At 39.9% G+C, this 23285-nt stretch overlaps 1 protein-coding gene across 1 annotated transcript in view; it reads left to right on the top strand.

The window, feature by feature from the left end:
• Positions 1-20709: 20709 nt before the first annotated feature.
• The window catches only part of atp8a1 (ATPase phospholipid transporting 8A1), a 265900-nt gene continuing 263324 nt past the window's right edge, over positions 20710-23285 (top strand). The window contains exon 1 of the mRNA XM_034181944.1: positions 20710-21019. Within this exon, the coding sequence (XP_034037835.1) occupies positions 20971-21019 (49 nt within the window). The 5' untranslated portion in view covers positions 20710-20970. The remainder of the gene's footprint in view (positions 21020-23285) is intronic.

Below are 23285 nucleotides of genomic sequence, written 5' to 3'. Positions count from 1 at the left end.
CTGTATCCACTCCTTTAAAGAACACCTTTTCTTTCTCTTTTTGTATCGTTTTTCCATCTGTTTTAAATAGTCCACGAAGTACCTCCGTTAGTTTACTCTGAAGTCCCGTTTAATCTCGTGAGATTCTGCGAGATTTCCTGTCTGAACTGTGAATGTCAGTGCGTGAAATCTGTCCGTGTGTGGTGTTGTTATTACAGTTTGGCTGGACACCACACACTGTACAACCAAACCTGTTAGAGCTATGATTTTTTTTTTTTATCTTCACGTGTGTTGTCTCTCAGGTTTTGGGAACCTAAAGATAATTTTAAGATCCTCTTGTGTGAACCAGGCTTAAGATAGCATCACGCCACGCAAGGTGAAATACTGCTAATTTTGAACGCCGCCATTTCCGTTCTAGACCTCTTGCTTTATGCTTGAGGTCACGCAGATAATCATTGAACCAAGGTGACTGTGATTTGAGGGAGCGCGGTTTTAACACAGGTGGTGCAATCATGTCGAGTGTAGTTTTGAGCACTGAGTTTAAACTATCCACAATTCTGTCTACTGACTGGGTATTTGTCAAATGTGAAGCTAAGACATCAGGCAGTCTAGCTTCGAGTTCAGTCTTAGTTGAGGAGTTGATGCATCGCTGTAATGATATATAAGGTTGTTGTTCCACTAAACACGCAACGAAAATGTAAACTTAATAAGTGAGTGATCAGAGACCACTGATGTAAGAGGCATGATGTCAATATTCGTGACAGCAATACCACGTGCAAGAACTAGATCCAGGGTATTTCCACTAATGTGCATCGAATCCCGAATGCATTGCCGAAATCCTAATGCATCCACAATTTCCATAAATGATTTGCAGAGGGGATCAGAAGGCTTATTTATATGAATGTTAAAGTCACCAATGATCAGAATGTTATCTACACTAGTTGACAAGTTGAACACACCAAATTCATCTAAGAATTCATGGGCCAGGAGGCCTATATACAGTGGCAAAGTAATACGACTGATTTTTATTCTTCTGACCTTGGCAATGTGTAATATCTTGAGCAGAGCGAAGAATCAGATGCTCAAATGAGTTATATTTGTAACCCCCAAGGGGACGTGACTAAATGTATATGCTGGTGGGCAGGCCTCAATTTCCAGCAAAATTACTTTCAAGGGAACATATTGTAAAATAACTTTTGATTTACCTTTATGGGTAAGATATTGTTGGCAATCTGTGTTAAAGATCCACAAAGTCCCACAAACCTTGGACTTTGCAGGTACGAACTACCCTGCTATACGTAAAATGTAGTCCTGAAACAACTCATTTTGGACATATGTCACCATGCTCTGTCAGGCACATCAACTCTATCTGTATTTTTAATTACAGACTGGAGTTTTAAGCCATCTGTTCTGGTCTGTCCCATGTCTGTGTCTTATGTTAGTTGTCATTGTGTTCTGTCCCATCTGTCTTATCTGTTAGTTGTGTGGTTTTGCATGCTTTAGCTATTTTTGAGGTCCACTTTAGTTTTTAGCCTTTGTTTCTTGGTTTTGGGACTTTGTTACTTTGTGATTTGGTATTTAGTTATGGTATGTGTTTGCTTCTACTCACCCCCAGAGTTCTTTGTGGTGTGTGTCACTCAATCTTTGTCAGCCCTGTGTGTCTGTTTGAAGGCGTGTCTCTGTCACCGGTTCTCCCTCACAGCTGTTTCACATTCCCAATCACACCACATGTCACTGGTCTTGGTGTCACTACTTAAGTTTGTCACAGTGTGGTCAGTCAATCAATCAATCAACATTTATTTATAAAGCACTTTACAGCACCGACTGGTGTCCAAAGTGCTTAACATTAAAAACACAAATTCACAAAAATAAAACACATATAGAATAAAATTTTAAAACAACACATAAAAAGAACATACAAATGTCAGAACATGTCACCTCCCCACTAAGTGTTAAAAGCCAGTTTAAATAAATAAGTCTTTAACTTAGATTTAAAAAGTGCTAGGTCAGGAATAGTACGTAACTCAAGAGGTAGCTCGTTCCACAGTCTGGGGCCAGCTACCACGAAAGCATGATCACCCCAGCGTTTATATCTTGACCTTGGAACATCTAAGTAAAGCTGGCCAGACGCCCTTAATGTCCTACTGTAGGTGCGCAAAGTTAAAATTTCAGACAAGTAGGGAGGTGCAAGGCCATAAATAGCTTTAAAAACAAACATTAAAATTTTAAAATCAATTCTAAAATGAACTGGAAGCCAGTGGAGTGAGTACAGGACGGGCGTAATATGCTCACGTCTAAAAGTGTTTGTTAAAAGACGAGCAGCAGCATTCTGCACCAACTGGAGACATGCAAGAGACGACTGATTAATGCCCGATTAAAGTGCATTACAATAATCAAGTCTGGAGCTGATGAAAGCATGAATGGCTGTCTCAATATCACATCTACTGAGAAAGTGCTTTATTTTAGCCAAAAGGCGAAGTTGGAAAAAACTAGCTTTGACAACAGAGTTTATCTGTTGATCAAACCTCAAACAGCTGTCAAATATCACTCCCAAATTCTTGACAGCTGGTTTTACATAGTTAGCCAAAGCACCAAAAATTTGGTGTTACCACATTTGGTATGCCAGAGCGCTCAAACACCATGATCTCAGTTTTATCATCATTCAGGTAATGGACGTTTTGGGACAGCCACTGCTTTACATCACAAATACAATTAAATAATGATGACAAAGCATCACTCCCATTAGTCCTCACAGGTAGATAGATTTGCAGATCATCTGCATAACAATGAAAGGACAGGTTGTGCTGGGTTATAACTGACCCCAATGGCAGAATGTACCAAGAAAATAGAATGGGCCCAAGGACAGAACCCTGCGGCACTTCACAAGACAGATGAGCAGTTGATGAGGAAAGGTCCCCAGTCATGACAGAAAAGCTCCTTTCAGCCAAATATGATCTAAACCACTTAAGTGCAGTACCATGAATGCCAATAAAATGTTCTAACCGGGAGACAAGTACTGTGTCAAGTATCAAAGGCTGCTGTGAGGTCCAACAGAACCAGCACAGCAGGATTCCCTGCATCCACCGACAGAGTAATATCATTATGAACTTTTAAAAGTGCTGACTCAGTGCTGTGTCGTGATCTAAACCCAGATTGGAATTTTTTTAAGGATGAGATTGTCTTCTAAAAATGATTGTAACTGTAAAAAGACAACCTTTTCTAAAACCTTAAATAGAAATGGCAGATGAGGTCTAAAATTAGATAAAACTGACGAGTCCAGGTGAGGTTTTTTAAGAAGAGGTCGAACCACAGCATGTTTAAAAGCAGCTGGAACAGACCCTGATCTAAGACAAGCGTTGATAAAAGTTAGGAGACCCGCCCCAACAGTATTAAAAACCTCCTTCAGCACCTTAGCTGGAACAACATCTGAAGGACAACTTGTAGATTTTATGTGTTTTATAACATCAGCAAGAGATGCAAAAGAAATGGGCTCAAACTGCTCGAGCACAGCAGAATGTGCACAAGGAGCAGACAACTCAACATTACAGCTCTGATCAGCGTTCTGTCTGACTGATGAAACCTTATCAATAAAAAACTGAAGAAACTCCTCACAGGTTGAGGTTGTAGCGTCCATCAAAACAGAGGTGTGTGGATTTACAACTGAGTTTATAATCTGAAATAACACACTGGGACGATGACAACTGCTCGAAATAATATGAGACAAATATTGTGCTTTTGCCTCCTTCACAGCCTTCTGATAGTCAGTTAGACTGTCCCTCAGAAAACCCAGAGACACCTGTAGTTTGTCCTTTTTCCATTTTCTCTCCGCCCGTCTGCAGCATTGGGTGAGGGCACAGGTTGTGGCATTTAACCAGGGGTCGGATTTTGATTTCCTGGATTTGCAGTGCATTGGTGCAACAGAGTCCAAAATTACTGTGCATGTGGAGTGGAAAGAAGAGAGGATGTTATCTGGGAGTAATGGAGAAACCAGTCCATTCATGACATAAAACTGAGAGTCCATGAAGGCAGCAGCAAAGTCCCCCGCTGTCGAGGAGGTAACCAAACGGTGGCGAGAAACAGGAACAAGTGGCTTACCAGCAGATGGAGGAACAGTAAATTCAAAAATAACAGGAAAGTGATCTGAAATAGCAATGTCTGATATGTCCTTAAGTGAAACTGAGAGCCCACAAGAAATGACCAGGTCCAAGGTGTGTCCAAGATTATGTGTTGGTCCAGCCACAACTTGTGTTAGACCAAAAGAGTTCAGGAGGCTTTTAAAATCATCAGCCAGCTGATTAGAAGGACAACAGATATGAATATTAAAATTCACCAAAAAAACAGGTCCTCAGTTGCCTGGTTTTTTTGGTTCATCGTGTTCAACCTGTACTCCTGTCTGTTTGGACTAGTGCTAGGGTTGTTTATGTGGTGAGTGATGTCAAAAAGAACTGGGGTCTTTGAACAAACCACATGCACCATTTGAACAAAAAGCCCCGAATTCTCCATGTGCTAACTTTTGTTCCAGAGTCAAGGGCGGCCTCCATGTGGGCGGTCCTTAGCCTGTCGTGAATCAGTGGCTATGTGATTGGCTGCAAAGTGAAGTAGGCAGGTATAAGCGGGTGTCATGCTCACGTTGCGTTCAGGCGGTATTTAAAAATTTTATGGTGTACAGTGGTCCCTCGCTATAACGCGGTTCACCTTTCGCGGCCTAGCAGTTTCGCGGATTTCTTTAGTCCAATTTTGCTTGTGGTATGTGGTATGCACTCTGACACTAGTCGGTATCTTTGAACCCATCAGCCTCTGGTAAATAAACCACTGTCTGGTCTGTGTCTGCATTTTTGGGTTCAATCCTGCTGCACCCTAACAACATCTGATGGTTTATATTTGCTTGCTGAGAAAGAATATATACATACACACACACACACACACACACACACACACATATATCAATCAATCAATTTTATTTATATAGCGCCAAATCACAACAAACAGTTGCCCCAAGGCGCTTTATATTGTAAGGCATGTATATATATATAATGGAAACACGATAAAAGAATGCCCATTGAGTTTAATATTCATAACTGATTGAAAAGCATAGATGCCATATTGAGCCGAGCTTCCATTTTATCACGTTTCGACAAGACACCGCTTGCTGACGTTGATCTTCTTCAGCTTAATGAGCTCATCTGTTAGCCCGACTCATCAGGAGTATTAATGCAGCCTTGTAGCTGCCTCAGCTGCTGTTACAGAGAACATCTGAAAAAGCGTGTTAATTGTACCTCTTTGTCTGCACTTGTGTAAGAGATTAGGAAGAGAATGACAAATGGTTTTTAATTTTCTGCATCTCTTCTAAGCAGATGCATATTCCATGACAATTTCATTAACTGTTTGATCGGTGGCACGTTTATGAAGGCCGCAAGTGTTTACGATCAAATGAGCAATGAAATGCAGTTTCAGAAGGTGATGTGCACGCACACAACCTATCTACTGTGGGCAACGGGGAGTCACGTGACTCCACAATGACTCATCATTTGCGATTAGGAGGCCATCAAAGCCTCTTACCCACACTCATCAACAACCACAAGGGGGCAGAATGCAATTCAACTACTGGCTAAGATGTGTCCAGTCAGTCCCTGGAGACCAGGAGGCTGCTGCATGACTAGGATCAATAACTAGTGAAAAACACAAGTCACACACGAGCTGCACGTAACGTACATTTACGTTAAAAGGTGACACATGAGGTCTGTGTAGAAATTATGTTTTTGAAACTGTTTTTATGTGTTTAACACTGGTTAGTGGTTAGCACGGATGCCTCACAGCAAGAAGGTCGTGGGATCGATTCCCGCCCTTTCTGTGTGGAGTTTGCATGTTCTCCCCATGTCTGCGTGGGTTTCCTCCAGGCATTCCAGTTTCCTCCCACAATCCAAAAAAAAAAAAATTGCTTATTTCAGGTCTTGCTCCTTGCTCTGCCCCTGACCAAGGCAGCGTCTCCACATCTGGAGTTGGTCCCCGGGCGCCGGACTGTGGCTGCCCACTGCTCCTAGTGGTTGGATTGTGTCTAAGTGTAATTAGGATGGTTAAATGCAGAGGACAGATTTCGCTGTATATGTACAATGACCATAAAAGCTCTATTCTATTATATTCGATATAAATGGAATAGATATAAATTGACAACTAGGATTTTAATTAAGGGTTTAAAAACCAATCAAAACTAACCACACGGCGTTCCAGAAGTAACCAGTATGTCACCCTCTTATCAATACTCTCTTCAAAGCGCTATAGAATACCATCGCTCACAATGAGTTTTTCTTCATATCTTGGGCAATGTTCAAGCTCCAGAGATAAAATGCAACTAGCGATCATATGTATTGAAAACAAATATAAATAAATGTCATGACAAAATGGGAAAATGCATCAATGAATGTTCCCACACATTGCTGCTGGAGAATAATCAGCAAATAACAGCGATCGATTGTACGCAGTAACCTATGCAGGGTTTTAATCAGCATTTAAATATACAGTAACTTCATGTTAAATGTCCCAGAATTCTCTGAATGAATGGAACTCATCATTGAGAATTAGTCTGTAAATTAATGATTCCTTTAATGGCTCATGCAATATTCATTCCATTAAATGAATGAAAAAAAAGTCAAAATTTGTTTTATATAATGGCTAAAATAGATCCTCGTCATTTGATATTTTATTAATCAGAGGGAGTATTTCTTTACCACTGTCACCTGAGTGCTTTGGGGGTGAAGCGCCTTGAGGCAACTTTGTTGTGATTTAGCGCTATATAAATGAAATAAATTAAATTAAATTAATTAAATGCCAGATCACTTGTTGAAATAGGACATGACCCAGTCCTCCCTCCAAACACACACACACACACACACACACACACACACACACACACACACACACACACACACACACACACACACACACAGACAAAGTGCCCCATTTCCCTCGAGCAAGCTCTGGGGTATAAAAAGCTTTGATGTAGACTGCACACATGGTCAGACCTCTGTGGAGATGAGTTGCATTCAGATGTGTGTGTGATGCTGATGGAACAGGAGTCCATCTTTCAGTTCCGATCCTCATCTGCGAGATTCCCCCGTCCTCTCCAGTGTGGCAGAAAATCCATCATTGCCTAGTGCTGTAATCATCCTCTTTCTGTGTCACTTCCTGGGTTGACCTCACCGTTTCCTGCTCTTGCAGTTCATTTGACATCACACACTTTGTGTAGACAGGATCTGGGACAGAGAGCAAATCAGAGTCAATCAGGACAACTAATCCGCTGTAACTTGAACTTTCACAGCAAATTAACAGTTAACATGCCAAAATGCTTGCTGGCTATCCTACACTACACTTCTTCTTTTTTGGCAGTCCATCCAATCCAATGTTGACTGTTGCATTTGGCAAATGTAAACACGGTGCACGATGAGACAAAACAGGCAGTGTCATATCCCACTGGTCTTCGTCTTTGGACCTACACATCTGGTTTCAAGTGGTGCACAGGTGTCCCACAGACCTCGTAGACATGCAGGTTGCCCCGTAGTGACGGGTCTTGTGTCTGTTGATCTCATCCATTGATCAATGATGTGGCTCCTTTACATGCCACCTAGTGATGTGCCATTGGCCCGTGAGTTCCTCTGCTGCAGAGCACCAAGGACATCTTGCTGCCAATACCCTGGAAAAATTATACTATACTATACTATACTATACTATACTATACTATACTATACATTTCCAGGAATTTGCTTTGGATGAGTTTGAGTCTTTTCTTATTGGTAATGTGACTAATACAAGTGAGGGGGTAGCCATTCTTTCAGTACAACAAAGTGTAACCTAATTACGAGATGGAGCGAAAAAAAATAAGTTTTTATTATGAATTTAAATAATTCAACAGAATCCAACTCTTTTCTCAGCAGGCAGACTATTCTGCAAAAAGGAGCATGATAGAAAAAAAAGGCTCTGTGACCTGCTGACTTCTTTCCCTCTGGAACACACAGTACTCCTCCATTCTGTGAATGCAGTGCACAGGCTGCTACATAAGATTTAATAAGATCTGCCTAATACGAGGGCACTAGTTCATGTAGGACTTTATGTTATTAACAGAACATTAAAATGTGACCTCATATGAACAAGCCACTCAAGTGAGACTAAAGCAGGTGTAACATACATGAAACTGAAATTGTTGATGCACTGAAAAACCGAAAAGCACTATTGACTATTATACCACAGGTGCCTGGTCCTACATATAAACACAACTGAACAAGGTTGTTGGAGAAAAGTGCATAAAGGTGAGCTCAAATTTGGACAGATGGTGGCAGTTTCTGTGATGACCCAAAACCACATGTTTGCATTTTGGACTGAATTTTGATCAGTTAACATCATTTGTGCTAAAATCTTATTGTATCATTTGTTTGCATTTGAGTCACTGTAGGCCAGAATGTGTAGAGTAGGCCAGAGTGTGTGGAGTAAAAAACAAACATGATAATAAGGAAAATCTTTCAGGTCACATTGATAACAATTTAAAAAATACATAAATAAATTTATTAATAAACATTTCTGCAGATTAAATTTGATGGTAGCAGAAATCTGGATGGGTGGTTGAGTGAGTCATTGTGTGGACTGACTGGTATGCTATAAAACACAAAACCATTGCGCGCTCACATGCACGCACAATCGAAGAGGCAGGCTTCTTGTCACTGTTGCTTAGCAACTGTGGGAGCTACAGAACCAAATCCCCATGGTCGCGAGCTGATGTTGAATTAGGTGAAGTGAAGGAAATAAAGAGATTGTTTCAACTTGCATTCACAGGAGGAAGCAGAACACCATTAGGCTGTTCCTTTTTCTCTTTATTTTTGGACACTGCGTGATATCTGCCCTCTTTGTCTTGCAGGTTGCAGTTGCATCTTCAGTTCCTCAGAATGATGGGGGTGGAAACATTTATTTAATATTAATTGGAGCATGCCTTTGCCATCTTCTACTGCACAAAGTGTACACACTCTTTCTGTTTTCAGGAGCGTAATCTCATTTCACCATAATCCCTCACAGCAATATTAAAATTTTAGGCAGAACATGCAATGCAGTTTAAAGAAACACACCTCAAGAGTGGCAATGCTTCCAGACAATGTGCACAGTTTGGAGTCTCAAGCATGTGCACATGCACCACTTGACTACAGGTGCAATGGACATCCCAGGTGCCATTAAGCTGCTGTAGTGTATCTTAATGCTGCAGTTCTCTCACGCAACTGCAGTGGTGCTGCTGCTGCACAAATGCTGCCTCAGTGTGATTTATATTTCAGCTGCAGCAACAGCGCACGTTGATGTAATGTAGCATCAAAGCCGAACCCAAGAGACACGTGTGATGCTGCTTTCTTCCTATTTGCCTGTGCATGTATTATATTTGTTCATGGTGGCTGTGAACGGACTGTAAAGAATACTGCAAACTGCAGTACGTCACCCTGCATTAGATCATCTACTGAGCTGGTCTCAAGACAGTAAAACTCAGTGACTGATACAAGTGTTGACCTCGATTTGTCCCTCAGAGATCACAGCAGAACTTCACAGGTTTAGACACATTTCCTGAAACTTGAAGCATTTTTTTTAAAACAGGATCTTAGCTTTTACTCAATCATTTTCAACCACTTAGTCCAATTAAGGGTCACAGGGGGCTGGAGTCTATCCCAGCAGTCATAGATGTCTCCATATACATTTCTATACACTTTACTTTCTCTTGTTCCCCCTTTTTTAATATTATTATATTTAAGTAAATTTTGGAGGAGTGGGATACAATTAGTTATATCTAACAGCTAACGTTAGCTTATCTAACCGGCTGTAGCGTTTATCGTATCTTACAAAATAGTTGGTTCTTTTGTGTTTGATAACCCACATTAATTCATACTTTTGTCCACATTAATTTTATATGTATTTATTAATACCGTTATTGTAGGTTTAACTACGCTATTATAATTTATACACTAATTACCGTTTTTGTTTATCGTGTTAGCTTGCTGGGTACGGTTGACTTATTAACGGCTAATTTAGCTCTTCTACTATAACTATCTTATTTTCGTTATTTGCAATTTTATTTTACATGGTGTAGATTTTTAATGATTCATCAGTTTATATGTTCTTTTAAAGATATCAACATATAGTACCTAAGTTCTTAGGTTTCCATTTGATAGCATAATGATTATACTTTTTATTTTCCTATAGTATGCTAGCAGAGTTACTTTAGATAGATACCAATACACTCATAGCTTCTGTTTCTATAATAAAATACCAGATTTATAGCTTAGCCTACTAACTATATTTAATTTTACTACTAGTCTATATACTAAATTACCTATACTACAATCTTCTCCTGTGATGTCTTATCTTTCTTATGTCTTATTATTTATTATATTATATATACTTTTTTCTTGAGCCACTTGGGTGGGTAGGGAGAGTTCCCATGGGATTAAAAAGCTTTTCAACCTACCATCCGTGGTTCTCAAGACCAGGCACCCAAGTGTCTCTACTCTACTCTTTTTTACTCTCCTATTTTACTCTTCTTTTTTAGATATACCTTTATATACTGGCATAGTTCCACCTTAGAATTGGAATATAATATATAAGATATACCTTACTGAATTTTCATAGAGCATGAGGCGGGGTACACTCTGGACAGGACGCCAGTCTGTCACAGGGCCACATATATAGACAGACAAACGCATTCACACCTGCACACACACCTACAGACAATTTAAAGTTTTCAATCCACCTAACCTGCGTGTCTTTGGATGTGGGAGGAAGCTGGAGCACCCAGGGGAAACCCACGCAGACATGGGGAGAACATGCAAAATCCACACAGAAAGGCCATGGGTGGGAATCAAACCCATGACCTTCTTGCTGTGAGGCAGCAGTGCTAACCACTAAACCCTAGCTTTTATGTTGTGCAAAAATGGGACAGCCATCAGAATGGAGCACAGAAAGTGAGCTACTTTTTAATTTTTTTTTAATGATCTTTAAAGGATCCCATTATTCAGGTCACCAGGTGTCTTTAAAAAAGACATTTAAAGCTTGTAGTATGGAAGTAAATCTGTACCATTAGAGTTTGAAGTTGATTTTTTTTTTTTAAGGTTGAAATTGTTTAGCATCAAAATATTCAGCCTCAAAAACTTCAACCTAAAAAAAAAAATCAATCTAAAAAAAATTAAACCTCAAAAATTCAAATTCAAACTCCGATGGCACAGCTATACTTCCAACTGTACAGAATAGACACAAAGGTGGTATGGCCTTAACAAACAAACAAACAGTAAAAAAGGACTTGTTTCTGTGCCTGTTGCTTTAAATGCAAAGGAGCTGCAGCTTGCCACCCCCCTCTCTCTCGATTTCCTAAGGCCATGCGGGTGTGCCACACAGCACAAACTGAGGCAGAACCACCGCTGGACTGATAGTATTGCACACCGGGCATTTGCCGCTGGCCTGATGGCCTACTGGCCTGCTGATTTTTTTTTTTTTTTTTTTTACGAAGTAAAGCGAGCTGTGAGCTTTTCATCCGCGTTTTTTTTTTTTGTTTTTTTTTTTTGTAGCAGCTACGACTCGTCGTCACCTGCACTGAGCTTTACAAAGACTTTTTTTTTTTTTTAAAGTTTAACAAAATATTTTTACAGACATACACACACACACAAAAAAAATTAGAACATAGAGCAAACAACATGCAGGGGTGTACTTAAAAAAACAACATTCAAAACATTGAATTAAAAATGAGAATACAGAGTGTCATACAAATTCAGGATGCCTGGCAGAAATGTAACTCCTCCATTTGCTCCATTGAAAATGTAATTCGTTCCATTGTGAATAGTCCTATAAACAATCCTGTGCCAGTCCTCTAAAGATGGAGCGTGGGAGCTCATCTACTTTTTGGTGATTGCTTTACGGGCTGCCGTACTTAACATGCCGTGTAGACATCTGGTTTCTTTGTCTGTGTCCACTGAATGTAAAAGTCCAAAAAGAAGTTTGTCCCAATTAAAAGGGAACTTCAGACCCAGAATTTTTCCAATTTCAGAATGAATACAAATCCAAAAGCTATTGACCAGTGGACATGACCAAAACAAATGGAAGTGTTTTGCACTTTGGGCTCCGCAGTTTCTCCAACAATTGGAGGAGCTTGAATAATATTTGGTTTGTGCTGGAGTGATAAAATATCTACACAAGCTTTTCCAACCAAAACATCTCCAAACATTAGAGCTGGATATTTTCCATTGAAATGCACAATATTTAGACCAAGTAACATCAGAAATCACCATCTTTGATTCCCTTTCCCATTTTTGTTTAATATATGATGTATTTAAATCCTTGGCTGCCTGTATGTCCTTGTATAATTTCGAGATTAGTTTAAAATCTGTGCGATATGTCTTAATAAAAATTCTAAGTATTGGAGTTTCAAAAATATCCTTATTTCTAGGCAAGGTTTTTTTTGTAGATGATGACGCATTTGGAGGAACCTGTAAAAATCTGAATTACTTAGTTGATATTGCTCCCTTACTGATTGAAATTCCCTCAAAATTTCCTTATCATACAACATACAATAAGCTCTTAAGCCTAGACCGGCCCAACTTTTATATGTTGCATCTAGTTTATTAGGAGTGAAGTCCAAGTCATAAGCACACCATCTTAAAATCCTAGCTTTCTCATGCCAACCATTCTTATTAAGACAATTTAGCCAAAGTTTCAGCGGTAGATTAATCCATTGATTACCTTGTTCTATCTGCTCTTTTATCAGTCTTTTGTGGCCTAACTTTGCCTGAATTGGATAGTTTTCAGACTCAGCCATCTCTAGCTCTTTCCATCTTGCTTTATAGTCTGGATTACACCAACACACTAACGTCCGGAGTTGTGCTGATAAATAATAGTCCCTCATGCACGGTAGAGCTAATCCCCCTTTGTCCTTTGCCAGCTGTAAATATTTGTATTTTAATCTTGGTCTTTTCCCCTGCCAGATAAATCTAGAGATTAGTTTGTCCCATTCATTAAACTGTTTATCAGATATTTCAGTTGGGAGAGTTTGGAACAGATAAAGCAGTCTGGGCAGAATATTCATCTTAACTACATCAATACGTGACTCAAAACTTAAAATTGGTAGCATGTTCCATCTTTTAATAGCTTCATTAATTTTATGACTCAATGGCTTATAGTTCACATCATGTAAATTTATAAGTTTTTTAGGTATGTTCACACCCAGGTACTTCATCTGCTCCAAATCCCATTTCAATTTAACATTTGTTCCTATTTCTTGACTGGGCTCACAATTAAAGGTTAATATCTGTGTTTTTGGAATGTTAAGTTTATAGCCAGATATTGAACTGAAGTCCTCCAGGAAAGATAGCAGTTTGGGGAAAGACAAGTTTGGATTTGTTAAGTATACAAAGACATTTTTATGCTTTTTTTCCTCCTTTATTTAGAATTCTGAGCTGAGCCGCTCTGTATCTGCTGCTAAAAACAGCTGATCCTCCGCGACGCGTCAACAACTAACACTATTTTCCACTCAGATGCACCTAAACTCTCTTTCTGAGGAACACATGATGTGAAAACACAATAAAACTTTCTGACCTGTAAATCTGGTCATGTTTTCTGCATAAATAAATGTTATCCATTCTTTGTGCTCAAACGCCAAAGCAGGGGCGAATCGAGATGGAATGGGGGCGTGAGGGAGGGATGTGCCCCTCATAACACCCCTAGATTAAAGGTCCAGTTTTGAAGCCTTTTTTTACTACAACTACTAATACTACTTAAAATAATAATAATTTCGACAAGTAAAATGTTTAGAGAAAATTTAAATGTTAAGGTGCGTTTACACATAAGCAAGACGCGTTACGAATGTCATTTTTCTGTCATTCGTGACACATTCCTGACGTTCTTAATGTGACTTAACGCATCTGAATAGGTTTCTTAATAGTGCGTGTTAGTGCGTGATATTCTTGATATTCGTAGAGCATGTTTTTGCCTGTCAAAAAATCGTCCACGAATGTCACACACCACCCTCATTTCGTCTCACGTCGTGGAGGTCGCAACTGCGCGTACTGATCCATCTTGATGAGTATTGATCCTTAATAGAACGTGAAAATGTTCGTAGTGGTTCCTGTGATGGTTCTTGGAGCCCAAACTGTCACACGTTATTACGAAGTCACACGGAAACTGTCAAATTTTGACACAACTTGTAACGCGGCGTCACATTTCACTGCACGCCACGACGAATCAGTTTTCTGTCACGTGCACACAATTAAACTCGGCTCCAAATGTCGTTCCACAGTTCCTGCTGAAGCTCCTAAGGATGCTCCTGCAGGAGTTCCACCTACTGTAACTGATAAGCGGGAGAACGAGTCTGAACCAGAGGAGCGAGAGGAGACTCACGTGCAACCAGACATCTCTGCACCTCCTCCATTTCGGCAGAGGAAGAAGCACGCGCACAATTAAACCCTGCACTGCAAAACATTGTTTGATTGCTGACACCAAGTCGGCTAAAAGTCAAATTTCAGTGCTCTTCAGCGCACTCCTGCAGGTGTTCCACCTGCTGCATGTGCCTGATGTTTGGGGAAATGCTCCAGACGAGAGCCGCATGAAGCCACACATCTGGCTCTGTCCTCCTCCTCCTCTCTGCACCACTCTATGGCACAGAGCCCAACTATGCATGCAGTCACAAAGTTCTTCTGAAAAACTGGAGCGATCTGAATTCGGTTGGATGAATATGGGTGTGTGTGTGGAGACAATTCACCTTGTTCACAAGGTGACAGAACTTAACGATGCACTGTTACGTGCAATAGCGCGTAACAACACGGAACACTATTCTTGACCGTGCGTAATGGTTCCTGATAATTCTCCGGCAACATGTGCCATTAATCATAACGTGTGGTAACAGGTTGCAGCAGTTCCTGAGGACACCTGACGCCTCTGCCCCGAATCATCACATTCGTGATCAGCGGCCAAGAATGTGTACTTCGTGGCATTCATGACTTGTCGTCGTTATGTATAAACGTAGCATTAGAAAGAATTTAATAGTTACATTTATTAACAATGTAGGTTAGAAATGACAAGTTTTACTGTTACAGTGCTGTCAACAGTTAAATATGAGATCAAGAAAGAGGTCTTTATTTTACTTTTTATAAAACAAGTATATATTTTCATTGAAGTCAAGAAAGGGTGACTATAAAGTGAGGCGGGGACCACTACGGCCATGACGGTAAGTGAAGGTTAACTTCAGCTATTAATTGATGAACAGCAACCTAACTTGTTCATAAATCAGACATCTGTGTGTGAGAGAGACATTATGATCTTCTGGTCCGAAGTAAAGTGCTGTCTAACTGGATCACTCAGATATAAATTAAGGTTGGATATAATTTTTGTTCGTGCTAACTCTGCCAGTCACGTAACCTAACCTAGCAATGTAACCTGGGCAAATGGTGTGGATGGCTAGCTACCATGCTGTCGCTGCCAGGTTGTTTCTTTATTCTTTATTCTATTTGTGTGACGGTTGTGCGTCGGTCATACGAAGTATGCTGTTTTGCACAGTCTGCAGTGCGGTGGCGTGGTATAACGACGTCCTTGTCTAAAATGTATTTTCCCAAGTCCTGGCATAATTTCACATACCTAACATTTTACTTTAAATTGAGAGTAATTCTCTAAGTTGATTAGCAACACAAATTGGTAATAAAAGAAATCCTTGATGTTACTTGTAGCTTGTAGTGAGATAGACAACTGTCTCCATCTTGTGGCCTTTTTGTGTATTGCAGTTTCAAAAGTTCAACCTTTGTATCCAGTCATTGGTTCAGTCATCCAGTCATTTCTTGCTTTATATGATGAATTGTATCACACAAGTAATGATATATTATTTATAGTATAGCCTACAGTATTTCTATAACAAATGTTTTTATATAATTTCTATTTCTAAATTTAAGTAACAAGGCTGAATGAAATGACGGCTTATTATGTCTAAAAAGTAATGTGACCTACTGTCAATAGATCGTACTTTTGATAAGCCTATGATAACTGTATTTCGGGAGAACTTTTTATAATGCTTCTTATAGTGTTAAAATGTATGTGTCTCCTGGTGCACATTGATCGGTTAAGGGACCAAAAAAAAAAAACACACTCTCACAGCAGGCTTAATTTTTTTCCCCTTCGATACCTGGTGGTGGCCTGGTCTTGGTTAAAAATGCCCGGCCTGAAAAATTTCCCCAGTCCAGCCCTGGGCAGAACAAATAGGACTTCAGACACTTACATCTCAAAAGTGTTAAATGAGCTGTTTCAGGCTTTAAGATGGTTATAGCAGCAGAGAAATGTGGGAGTTTGGCCATGCTTAACATGAAGCCTCAACCACATGTAACTGTAAAAGGTTGATATAAAAAAAAAACTGCACAAAATAAAGTAATCACAGTGTGAGGTCCTTTAAATGTTGTTTTAATGGGAGGTGGATATATCTGCCTCCAGATTATTGAGCTCCAAATTGTTCAAAATTAAACAATACATTATGAAATAAATCGTCATATGAATGAATGCAGACTTTTATAAAGTACCACCATCAAATTGTAAAATAATAATCATTTTTAAATTTCAGTTGTTATTCGGAAATATTTTGCATTAAACTTGTTTAATGTTGAACAAATTGTGGCTCCATACGACACATCCTGGAACTTCTGTTTTAACACACACTTAATGAACTCATTATTCCAGACAGGTCGTTTGTCAAAAATTCTTTATCACAGTGTTTTCTTTAACACAGTAGTCGGCAGGTTTGAATGAGTTATACCAACGTTGCTGTAGCATCAGAATTACCTTGTTAACTAGTCCATCATGAATAAGATGCACTCATTTTTTGAAGATAATATTTTATTAGAAAACAAATATTTATTAAATATTAAAACCTTGTAACAGTAAATGTATAAAATCCTCTCCACTTGCAGAAACAGGCTTTATCATGGATACAATTTTTTTTTCAGTGAACACAATTTATACCTGAAATTACTTATTTTATACTTGACACATGTCTCAGAGATCTATACCTCACTTGTTCTGTATGAACGACACACCTTCAATTTGTTGGAGTGTTCAGCTATGTCAGATTAGCTACAAATAAGAGCAACAAACAGTTGACGTTTCTCACTTGATGGCCATTCCCGGCCATGCCCAGCTTATGGTTACTGCGCACAGTGTTTAATGATAGATTATAATGGACGGGGAAACCAAACACTGTCACTACGAGCTTTTCCTTCATATTTGGGCATGCATCCTGTAAAATGTTATGCATGAATAGATGAATAAATAATGAATCCATCCCCTCCAGTCTGTTCACACAAGAACTCAAAAACAATCAAAGCTATACATCTCCAAATTAAAAGGCCATATAATTAGAATAAACTCATTAAAATCGGGCGAACGTCAATGTACCTGGGCCCAGTTTCATAAAACAGTCTAATCTTAAGTTGACTAAACTCAGTCAATTAATCTTTTGACGTTAGTCATTGCACAAAGCGTTTAGTTGACTAAAGTTTCATGTTACCCAACAAACGTTTTTGGCCTGCTACAGAGGAGGCTAATCTTATTTTAGTAAAAAAAAACTTCAGTGTCTTACCTCAAAAATGGCAGCTATCATGGACCACCACTTGATGGAACACCCCTACGTTGCTCATATTCCTCTAAAAGGAGAGCTTCCTCCTCTTTTGGCCACAGTTGAAGCAGACAACTGTCATGATGCGTTTGTGACAGTTCTCACATTAGCCACCGGGTGTTGCTCTTACGGAGAGCAACACTGTGTGCACAAAAAGGCTTGATGGAAGTGTAGAAGAAGAACTGCTTGGTAAGAGCTAAGTACGTTGTTCTGCAGTTCGTATGGGTCTGTACATGTTAATAAAGCCAGTTAATGAAACAAAGACTGGATAGTTCATGGCAACAACCAACCCGGAAGTAAACAAAACTCATGCGCATTTTAGGCGTTTCTTGGCAGTGGCGCCCGCGAGGCCTCTATGCCCGTGAAAATTGTTGACTAATGTAAGGCAGTTAATCTAGAAGTTTAACCGTCGATGTGAAACACAGATTAGACGGATAATGTTGGACGACTAATCGTCGTCGACTAAAGCTGGGCAGACACTGTACGATATTTTCAATCTTTGTACTTGGCTCCAGCTCAAACTGTGCGACAAAACCGCTGGGTGTTAAAGTTCAGAGCGCACGATTTATGTTCTCACACTATGCCTGATGCTCTGATGTGGGACTCGTGTTTCCGGAAGCAAAATGTAAGCAGAAGCCTTTTTTCTTTTACTTTTTTTCAAACTTTATTTACATTTCTTATTTTTACAAAAACTCTCGATGGGAGACATCAAAGTTTTAACAAAAAAACAACAACAACAACAACAACAAAACAATGCAAGACTGTAAATGAGTTGAAGAATAATGGGGGAAAAAGAAACAGAAGCTGCTCTCCCAAATAGATGATCACTGTTTATGCTTTCTTCGGTGTTTGCACATGCACAGTGCGAGAGACTGGGGTAATTCAACTTGTAGAACTTATAGCGCTGCTTCAGCAGCGCGGAACCCTCACAAGGGCCGACCAGAAAATCAAGCAGGTTGATTTTCATCTGACCATACGATTGTTGATCTGGAGGTGGTCGTGAGAGGTTAAACACAGCTCGTTACTCCATGTATACTACACAATGCAGGACACACGATTAAGCTGAAACTCGGCGCGATCCAAAAACAATCTTGCACGAGTGAAAAATCGGCTGAAAAAGGGCTAAAACTCGCACAGTGTAAGCCCATCTTAAATAAATTTAGTAGACTAAAAGATTAGACCACTTTTTGAAACTGGGCCCATGACATTCATGCCCATGATGAGCATACATAAACGTCCGATCACAACTGTAAATACACTCATGGGCGCAATTTGGTGGGGGATAGGGGGGACATGTCCCCCCCAACCTTTTCAACCAGGGGGGACAGAATATGGTATGTTACCCCCACCTTCTGACATATATGTGTGTACTTGAAACATGCTGTGCCAGTCTTATGTGCAAACCATGTCAGTCTTATGTGCAAAACCACGTCAGAATAGTGTCTTTGTTTCTGCAAGGTTGTATTTTTAGCAGCATTGACTTGTTTACAACACCTGTTTCTTTTTTGTCATTTGGAATTATCTGGGACAGCATTTGCCCAGATTTGAAACCAAAAATAGTTGCCTCTAGGGACTAGTGTCTACACATAAGTATCAATGGACCATATGCTAATTGACTAAATTCTGAAAGTTAGAAAAGGAAATCAGAAAAGCTATCTGGGACCTCAGAAAACCCATCAGCAATTATTGCTTGATCTCCAAAATCAGTCTATGTAAGCGAAATTATGTTCAGTATGAGTGTTGTCATTAGTGCCACTTCGAAAATTAAATTCATGATAAGTAATTTATCCTAAACTTATGATCTGTTGTTTTTTCAAACTTATGCAAAAACAAATCTTGAGAAAAAAAATACAGTATGCGATAGTTAATAATTATTAAGAGCCTGTTCTTTCATATTTATGAATACATTTTACCACATTACAGTTGTTTTTTTTTAATGAAAACTCAACATATTTTTTTTTTTAGTTCTACACATGTGGTGATACCTTATTTACACCAGGATGTTAATCAAATCAATGTTGGCTATTCTCAGAATAAAATACTTATATCCACAGTTTCAAATAGCATAAGTCAAATGATGTCCACTTTATGGTCTTCTCAAAACATTAAAATTACTGTTCTGGATGCTCAGAATGCATCTGAACTTATCTAGAAACCGCTGGCTTCTGGGGGCCTAAAGCGGCCCCCAGACTCCACGTCTATGGGCTTCGGCCCTACGGGCCTCGCACTTTGTCCACCCCAATTTCTAGTTCTAAATAGCGCCCTTGAATACACTAAATTGGAGAAGTAACCCATTATTTTCTGATTACTGCACAGCGGGAGAAGCTTCATCAATACTTCAGTATGAATTTTGCAACAAAAGAAAAAAGGAAGTAAGGGAGGCAGCTGTCCTATTTGTGAAATGTCTGTGAGATTGACAGACCAGAAATGTACTAAACCAAAATAATAACATATCTTCTGATTGCTTAACACCAGTCACTTTCTGCAATTCAAATAACAAGTCCACATAAGGAATTATGTCATACTTTTCTCTGTCTGTTTTAGCAGGTGTGGCTTTGAAGTTACATCTTTGCTTTCATTTTCAAAGCCTATGACTTGGCGGCTACCAAGGCCACTGCTGCTTGTGCAACAAGTATATTGTTGACCGTTGCACTCTGATGAGTTCTCCACTGGTTAATATTTCATTGTATTTTGCACAAAAATATTGCGGTCAGTCTGTTTCCACCCAGTGGACGACTGTTACTTCTCCAACCTGTGAACCACATCCACTGCAGAGGAGGAGGGGGGAGCGCTCACATTAACATACGACATTGTAGACAATTATCAAACCTGCTTTTTGTAAAACAGCGTTAGTCGATGTTTAAAATACTCAGTTAATAGTTCTGAGGTATTCGAAATATAAATACTTTAGTATGTATATTCTCTGGACGCGGTGTGTTCACACCCGCCCCTGCGTGATAGTGGTACGGTCCATACTGTGAGCCCCGCCCCGCCCCCCACCTCACTTCACTTTTGCTGAAGTCCATGTTCACTTCGGCTCCTTCTGGAGGCTTCCGTCGCTTCTGTTCAGCCGCCTTCGCTGGGATGCTGGGGTAATCCGTGAGGCGGTGAGCTCCCCGGGGGAGATGATTTTATCACCGCTAGGACTTCATGCTGGTTCTAACTCGTGCTTCTCCAGTAAATTCCCGGTGTGAGAGCGGCTCTCCTGTGTAGTTTAAGCCGCTATTTTTTTTTTTAAAGAAAACATTCCTTGACGGCTAAAGGAGCAGCAGCCGCAGGGAGCAGAACTAGCAAGCCGCGGCCGCTTGACAGGTGCCATCGCCCGGCTTTACGCAGCAGACATGCCGCCTGTCCAGAGAACGATGTCGGACGTTCGGAGTCGGGTGGAGGGTATGTAGAGCCATTTCCTCTTGTGTTCCTCTGTTGGAGAACATTTAAATACTGTTGTTACTTTCTGCGTAAAGGCCGCTAACTTATCTAACGCTGTGATTAATAGCGGCTCCCACACGAGGGTCAAGGAGGGTAACAATGACTTTTCCCAAACGGCTTGCTGGAAAAAAAAAAACAAACAAACAAAAAAAAAAACTGCAGTGCAACGTATTTCATTAGAAGCCACCCCAAAGTGATTGGATCCATGTTTGACCGAAGATACACACGGTGAAGCTCGGATCTTAATCAGATGTTGTCTGTGTTCTGCTTGAAGCTATAGTTGCCATGAATAGTTTGGGGCTGTCCCAGCATCCGTCCATCCAACCTGGGAATCACATTCATTGTCCTACCCATGTATCCAAATTACCACAATATTTGATGGGATGTAAGTGAAAATGATCTAGTATTGATTAATCTTTTGGCTTTTATCTGTAGTGGGTGTGCAAGAATCGCCCATGAGTCTTCTAAGTGCAACTCCTTCCAAACCAGTTGCTGTATTTCAGTGCAACAGCATACATCAGATCTGCATTAAGAAAAGTAATTCGAGTTCAACATTGTAAAAAAAAAAAAAAAAAAAAGATCATTTACATTTGGTCTTTGTTTGATGATTAATGCTAATACAATAACATGCTTTTGGAGGGCGGTATGCATTTTTAGAGGCCCGACGTTCACGCCCAGTCACCCAAAATGACAGATATTCGAATATCTGTCATTTTGGGCGACTGGGCGTGAACGTCGGGCCTCTGAAAATGCATACAGCACGACAACAGCATGTTATTTGCGTTATCACTTTTTACTGAGATACACAACACGTAACGCGTACATAAAAAGTTGGCTCACTGTCACAGGTATAGCCAGGTAGCGTCAACGTAAGTCTACAATACCGGCCTCGCAACGCCTCGGTAAAGTGATAATAACGTATGGTATTGTTGTCCCATGCAGTTTTGCAAATGTGGACAAACTCTGAATATCTCATGTTTCTGAAACGGGCTGCTGTTTTTGGAAGGATTGCTGTGTGCTTTCAATTTAGAACCCTGCTTTTAACTTTATTTCAGCTGCCTAGCAACCTTGCAAATGAGTTAAGGATCAGGAAAAGGTTGGCATTTTAATTTTTCTGAAATGCGGAAAGTTTGGAAATCTCTTATTTTATTTATTTGGTAAATTAATTTATTTCATAGCCCTGCGATAGACTGGCGATCTGTCGAGGGTGTACCCCACCGCTCACCCTATGACTGCTGGGAGAGGCTCCAGCCCCCCGTGACTCTTAATTGGAGTAACTGGGTATAGGAAATGAATGAATGAATGAATTGTATATACATAAATGCAATTAATACATAATTGTTTGTACAATGCTATGCCATTTGGACCACAGCTTTGTGCATTTCCAGAAGTCTTGTGCAATAGCAGAATTATATGTTACAGGTCCTATTCCTGAATATTTCTCATTCAAATAATGCAGGGAACATTGACATCATAAGAACATCTCCCTCTTAATCCGTTGCTGAATTTCAGTTAAAGTTCACTCAATGGAAGATGCCTATATGAAGATGTGCATGAAGGAAAATAATTTTGGTCCAACAGCTTTAAGTGGAGGTGCGTGGTGTTCAGAGGAACATGTAACACTTACCACAATGTCACAAAACGTCACATTTGCCATCACTTGCCAGACTGTGGTGGGTATTTTGATTGTGTTTAAAACACTTGCCACTTAACTTCACTCGCCCCATGTTCACCCCTTACATGCCACTAACTCGACGCGTGCATAATCCACACTCACATACTGATCCTTGACCCCAGCCGTAACCTATCTCAGTGCCACACTTGTGATGTATGGTTACTTCCGTGGATAGAAACTGTGCATGTAAACAGGAAATGGAATGGATGCACACTTGGATGGAACTATTCACAGGTTGGGGCCTGTAGACAGGCACTTTGTTCAGTGAAACGTGCATTACAGTTTCCCACAGTCCAAGGTGGTGTCTTCAGTTTGCTTGTGTTGTTCATGTAACAACAAGTTTAGTCGGTTTACCCTGATATAAATGAGAAAAAGCACTCACTAGATCAAGTGTTCAGAGCGCTACTATGCCACACCCACTTTTCAAAGCATTTAAAGAATATGTTATATAGGATTTCATATAATAAAGCTCACTTAAATATATTCATTTTCCATATAATTCATCATTTTAATATATATTAGCATGGGACCAGAAAATTCTTTGACTTCTGA

The sequence above is a fragment of the Thalassophryne amazonica genome, chromosome 11, assembly GCF_902500255.1.
Source record: "Thalassophryne amazonica chromosome 11, fThaAma1.1, whole genome shotgun sequence".
Classification (NCBI taxonomy): Eukaryota; Metazoa; Chordata; class Actinopteri; order Batrachoidiformes; family Batrachoididae; genus Thalassophryne; species Thalassophryne amazonica.
Note: the sequence above shows the minus strand (reverse complement) of the source record. Positions and strands in the feature narration are given on the sequence as shown.